This window comes from Podarcis erhardii, assembly GCF_964252035.2.
Source record: "Podarcis erhardii genome assembly, chromosome: 5".
NCBI classification, from domain to species: Eukaryota; Metazoa; Chordata; class Lepidosauria; order Squamata; family Lacertidae; genus Podarcis; species Podarcis erhardii.
In genome coordinates, this window is record NC_138509.1 from 8866468 (window position 1) to 8872467 (window position 6000).

The window sequence follows — 6000 nt, forward strand, 5'->3', positions numbered from 1 at the left end:
TGGTTGTGTAAAAGGGTGGCTGAACATAACCTCCAGAAATCAAGATTTTCGTGCTCTGCACATCATCAAAATATTTGACTAGTTAGAAGAACCGGCCTTAGCTATAAAGAAAATGTGGGCCTGTTCTAAAAAATAATAATAGTGGAGTCACCCTTCTTCAAATGCTTTTCATTGCATTGATTTAGATTTCCTTTATTATACCAAACTATATTTATTTCCCTTTCTGCATTTGTTTCCTTCTCCTTTTTTAGTGCTACCTTATACAAGATGCTTTGTCATCCTTTATCTCGATCGTTCTTGACAACTTTATCTGCTAATACAATCCTGGATAAAGCAATGAGTTGTTCTAGCATTCATATTTTATGTTTCCAGGACATTTTACTGTAGTGAATAGGGAATTTCCTTTTGTAATTTAATGCACCAATTAAAATATGAAACTATTAACTTGTTCTTGTAAGTTACAAAATAAATGGGAACGTTGAGTATTTAGGTAACAACTACCCAATAAATAGTAACATATATGGAATCCTTTCCTAAGGTATTCTCTGGGCGCTCTGCTTAAACATAAATGAAGACAGATTTTCTTCTTGTGAATGTGACAAATTGGTTGCAACACGAAAACCATTAGGAGTTTACCCATGGCATCTGCATATTAATAATTTTAATCCTAGACACCATATTTCATGTAAAAATGAGCAATTATGACATATCTCCTTTAAAAAGATCAGAATCTGCATTTCAATAGTAATTTTTTAAAAAATAATATTCTTGGAGCAAGAATTTATAAGAAGCAGCTTGATACTGTTGTGTTATACATTTATAACTATGCCATATGTAATTTTTTTTTTAAAGCAGTTCTTGAAACTTGCTTTTAAAATGAAGCTGTATATAACTGCAAAAGCATCAGATCAGATGTTTCTGTGGAGATACTGGCCTATGTTTAATCAATAATAACCCAACCTAATATAACAACTGTCTACATTTTATAAAATAAAACGAGTGCTAGGGCAAAGTCTGAATTTTAAATCACTGCATGAAGATTACTTTCTGTATTAGAGCATAAATAAACAAAAGCACATTATTTGATATAGGAAGCTGCTAATGTCCAAAAAAGGTAGTAGATAAATCTGTCCAGTTTATCTAATAAATAACAAAGCTTGTTAACACACAAAAAGTATAAAATATGTTCATTGCAGTGATTGATCAGAATTGTTTATAGAGAGCAGTATTTTTAAAGCAGCTATGCCAACTGTGTTGCTAATATTAGCCTTGTGCACTGTTAGCGGTGTAACAGTGCAGATACGCCACTTAATCAGATTAGAATTAGACAAGCACTCTCTTGTCAGTTGGAGGAGTTCCTCAACTGTTATTTACTGAACAGCCAGAAAGTATGCCATGCTAGGAGATCCTTCCAAACTGCTGCGAATTATTTGTTTAAACCAGCATGGCTCTTTCTGTTCCTTCGCTTTGCGAAGAGGCTGAACTCGATAATATCACGGAACACAGGCCCTGCTGAGTATAAGGTGCATGAATCATATCATAAGCGATGGTGCAGCCGAGTGGCTCAGCTTCAAAACCGCCATCACCCAATTTCATGGGCTTCATTGCAAAAAACAGAAGGGGACGGTGGCACGCAACAACAACATCCCTCCACCCGATTCATCATGCTTCATTTTTTAAAACTAACTAAACGGGGATTGATGTGCTTGCAGTTTCTCCATCTTGGCAGGAAAGCGAATGTCTTTCTGGCAAAAGTATCTCACAAAACCATCTTTTCAAAGCACGGTTCCTGCCTTGTTCCCTAAGCAAAAGGGCAGCGCCAGCCCCTCGCTGCCTTTTTTACAGCATGCCATCTATTACAAAGAGTTGGGGGGGGGAATGGTACCCCTTTCCATTCTTCCATCCATGCGGTGTCAACATCTCATCCCAAGCTGCAGGGTTAGGAGCAGCGGAGCATCCCAGCCGAGAGGGAGGCCAGCCCAGCCAGTGGGGCTTGGGGGGCGCGCAGGTTGCCATCGCGGCCCTTGCACAACAAACGCATCCTCCAGAAGCCCGCCAGCTGCACGCGGGTCCACGCATACACACGCACACGCGGGGCCGCCCGCCCACTCCAGAAGGCCACCCCAGGCCTTGAACCCCCCTTTCCCGCCCGGGAGGCTGCAATAACAGGGACACGGCGTCCCCGCTCAACTTCCTTCCTTCCTTCCTTCCTTCCTCCTCTGCGCGCGCGGCGGAGAAGCAGCCTGGCCGGGCAAGGCGGCGGCGGCGGCGGCGGGTGGGCCTTGTTCTCCCTCTCCAGCCGCGGCCCCGACCCCCTCGCCCGCCCGCCCTGGGGGAAGCCAGGCCCGCCCGCCCGCCCGCCCCTCCTCGCCGCCTTCCCCTCTTACCGCGCGCGCGCGCTGGAGCCTCTCCAAGTCCCCCCTTTTGCGCGCCGGCGCGCGCCCGGCGGAGAGGCGCAGGGGGGCCTGGCTGGCGCCTCCGAAAGGCGCCCCGAGACGCACAATGCCGCGCAGCACAAAGCCCGGCGGGCGGCGGGCGCGCGCGCGGCGGCGAGGGGGGGGGGAAGGGAAGGGAAGAGGGAGCCTCGCCGGCCTCTCCAAGCGCCCGCCGGCCGCGCCACGACCCAGGCAGGCCGGGCAAGCAAGGCAGGGCAAAGGCAGGGCAGGGCCTGGCCGGGCGGGTCCTTACCGAGCGGCAAGCCCTTGTTGAGGAGGTGGGAGCTGCCCATTGAACCGCGCTGTCAGGGGCACGGCTCCTCCGGCGGCGGCGGCGGCGGCGTCTGGGGCGCAGTGCGGCGCATATGGCGGCGCCGTCGCTCTCCCCGCTCGCCAAGCGGCCCAGACGCTTCGCCAAGAACGGAGGCCGGGAGGAGGAGGCGGCGGCGCGGGAGGAGCTCCAGGCAGGCAGGCAGGCAGGCAGGCGTTGGTCTTCTGGTTCCTGCCTCGCCAAAGTCCCCGGAAAGCAGAAGGGGCGGGAGGGAGCGCGGGAAGGCGGGAGCGCGCGCAGGGGAGCGCGCGCAGGGGAGGCGCTCTTCGACCCCAAGCATCCCGTTGGCAAGCGCAAGAGGCTCGCCGCGGGCGCAGTCACACACATACACTTCTCCTACCCGGGCAGTTCAGCGTCTTAAAAAACAGAACAAAAAATTCCTTCCAGTAGCACCTTAGAGACCAGCTAAGTCAGTTCTTGGTATGAGCTTTCGTGTGCATGCACACTTCTTCAGATACACTGAAACAGAAGTCACCAGACCCTTCTATATAGTGAGAAGGTGGGGAGGGGTATTACTCAGAAGGGTGGTGGGAATGGGTGATTGGCAGATAGCTGTGATGAGCCTGTTGACGACTCTTAACGACTGCAATAGGTCTTACAGGAAAAAGCAAGGGGTGGGAAGGTGAAAAATGGCTTTGTCATGTATAATGAGATAAGAATCCAATGTCTTTGTTCAGACCAGGTCTCTCCATGGTTTTAAAATGGCTTTAAAAAAGCCATTTTTCACCTTCTCACCCCTTGCTTTTTCCTGTAAGACCTATTGCAGTCGTTAAGAGTCGTCAACAGGCTCATCACAGCTATCTGCCAATCACCCATTCCTGTAACTTAAAAAACAGAGACATCTCCTTGCAACAAAGGTCCGTATAGTTAAAGCTATGGTTTCCCCAACGTTGCTATTGGGTTGTGTTCCGTGTAAGTCAGTGATGGCCAAACTTGGCCCTCCAGCTGTTTTTGGACTACAACTCCCATCATCCCTAGCTAACAGGACCAGTGGTCAGGGATGATGGGAATTGTAATCCCAAAACAACTGAATGGCTAAGTTTGGTCACCAATGATGTAAGTCCTACTCAGAGTAAACCCATTCACATTCATAGGCATGACTTTGAGCCATCAATTTCAATGGGTCTAGTCTGAGAAAAGGTTGAAGGCAGTGGGTGTGAAAAAGCAGAGACATCACCTTGCCAACAAAGGTCCATATAGTAAAAGCTATGGTTTTCCCAGTAGTGATGTATGGAAGTGAGAGCTGGACCATAAAGAAGGCTGATCGCCGAAGAATGGATGCGTTTAAATTATGGTGCTGGGGGAGACTCTTGAGAGTCCCATAGACTGCAAGAAGATCAAACCGATCCATGCTTAAGGAAATCAGCCCTGAGTGCTCACTGGAAGGACAGATCCTGAAGCTGAGGCTCCAAGACTTTGGCCACCTCATGAGAAGAGAAGACTCCCTGGAAAAGACCCTGATGTGGGGAAAGATGGAGGGCACAAGGAGAAGGGGATGACAGAGGATGAGATGGTTGGACAGTGTTGTCGAAGCTACCAGCATGAGTTTGACCAAACTGCGGGAGGCAGTGGAAGACAGGAGTGCCTGGCGTGCTCTGGTCCATGGGGTCACAAAGAGTCAGACACGACTAAACAACAACAACCATGGCAGTTATTTTCCCACAAGGGCCGACATTGATGCCGAAATCGCGAGTGCAACGATTGAAGCGCAGGGTGAGGACCGGGACATTTGCAGCTGGGAAACCGAAACGCTTGTTTACAAAACTATTGTACTACCGGCCTTGCTGTGTGCTTGTGAAACGTGGACCACTTATAAACGCCATCTCCAACTCCTCAAAAGATTCCATCAACGGTGTCTCTGAAAAATTTTACACCTCACTTGGGAAGACAGGCGAACTAACTAAGAAGCAAAGATCACCAGTGTCGAAGCAATGATTCTTCAACATCAACTTCATTGGACTGGTCATGTTGTGTGAATGACTGATTATCGTCTGCCAAAGCAACTACTCTATAGTATTCCGCACTTAAAAATGGAAAGCGTAATGCCGGTAGTCAACAAAAGAGGTTTAAAGAATCTCTCCAGGGAAATCTTTTTTAAAATGTAGTATAATCACCAACAACTGGGAAATGGTGGCCTGCCAGCGCTCCAGTTGGAGAACAACCTTTACCAAAGGTGTCATGGACTTTGAAGACACTCAAACTCAGGACGTAAGGGAGAAACATGCTAAGAGGAAGGCACGCTTGGCAAACCCTCACCATGATCAACTCCCATCTGGAAACCTCTGTCCCCACTGTGGAAGGACGTGTGGATCCAGAATTGGTCTCCACAGTCACTTAGGGACTCATTGTTAAAACCGTGTTCATGGAAGACAATCTTACTCGGCTACGAGTGATCAGCAAAGAAGGAGGAGGTCACGTGCAGGGTGGGCAAGTCTTTCCTACCCCTGATAATTCTCAGAATTAATTGGAATTGGTAGGCAAGTCCTGCATATTAGGGAACAGGGAATATTGCCGCTGTACGACCTCCTTTACTTTCAGCAGGACTTGAGTCAACAGCCAAGTTAGTGCCCTTGAATAATCACACATATACACACATGGACTCCCACTATAAATTGTAGTTGGCAGAATTGGCAAGCGGGGGCATCTGACACTGTGACTGCTGAGTGGGCAAATCAGCTTGTTGCATTTTCCCCTAAAAACAGGGCATACCTGGGCCTTTCTCTGCCTACTCCTCTGTGTTTTTTTCTCCTAGCCCTTGAAATCAGTGCAATTGATTTCAAGGGCTAGGAGAAAGAAGAAGAGAAAAACACCCTCACCGGTCCTGGAAGGAGCCTTTAGAAAAGTCCCATATGCTCAGAGACTTTGCACCTGTCCATTGGGAGAGATAGGAAGCCCAGAACACTTGTTCTTTAGATGTACCTTTTATGAAGAGGCACATAGTAAGATCATTGATCCCCTGCTGGTGAGGCTCACCGACCTCCCGCAAAAGCAAAAATTTGACCTCTTCCGGTCAGGTAAAGATCAGAAGATGACCTGGATGGTCGCCAGATTCTGTGTACAGATCTGTAGGCGCAGACCATCTCCCAACTCAAAATAGCCCATCATGAAAATCCCCAAACTCGGTTCCATGAGTGACTGGGTCAACTCCCTGGGATAGTTTATTGCTGTACATTGTTTTTAAATTTATTGTTGTACATTGTTTTAATTGTCTATTTTTCTCCTGTGACTGTACCC

The 6000-nt window shown here is 48.3% G+C and overlaps 1 protein-coding gene across 5 annotated transcripts in view; it reads right to left on the bottom strand.

The window, feature by feature from the left end:
• CTBP1 (C-terminal binding protein 1) overlaps positions 1–2872 on the bottom strand; it is a 55496-nt gene extending 52624 nt beyond the window's left edge. For 2 of the 5 annotated variants that reach the window (XM_081861007.1, XM_081861006.1), the window contains exon 1: positions 2689–2863. Coding sequence is in view for 2 of the 5 variants with exons in the window: in XM_081861004.1 (XP_081717130.1) it covers positions 2689–2728 (40 nt within the window). In the remaining 3 variants the exon portion in view is untranslated. Of the gene's footprint in view, positions 1–2688 lie in introns of all 5 variants that reach the window. The other 3 variants (XM_081861004.1, XM_081861005.1, XM_081861008.1) reach the window with 3 other exon arrangements.
• Positions 2873–6000: the final 3128 nt, after the last annotated feature.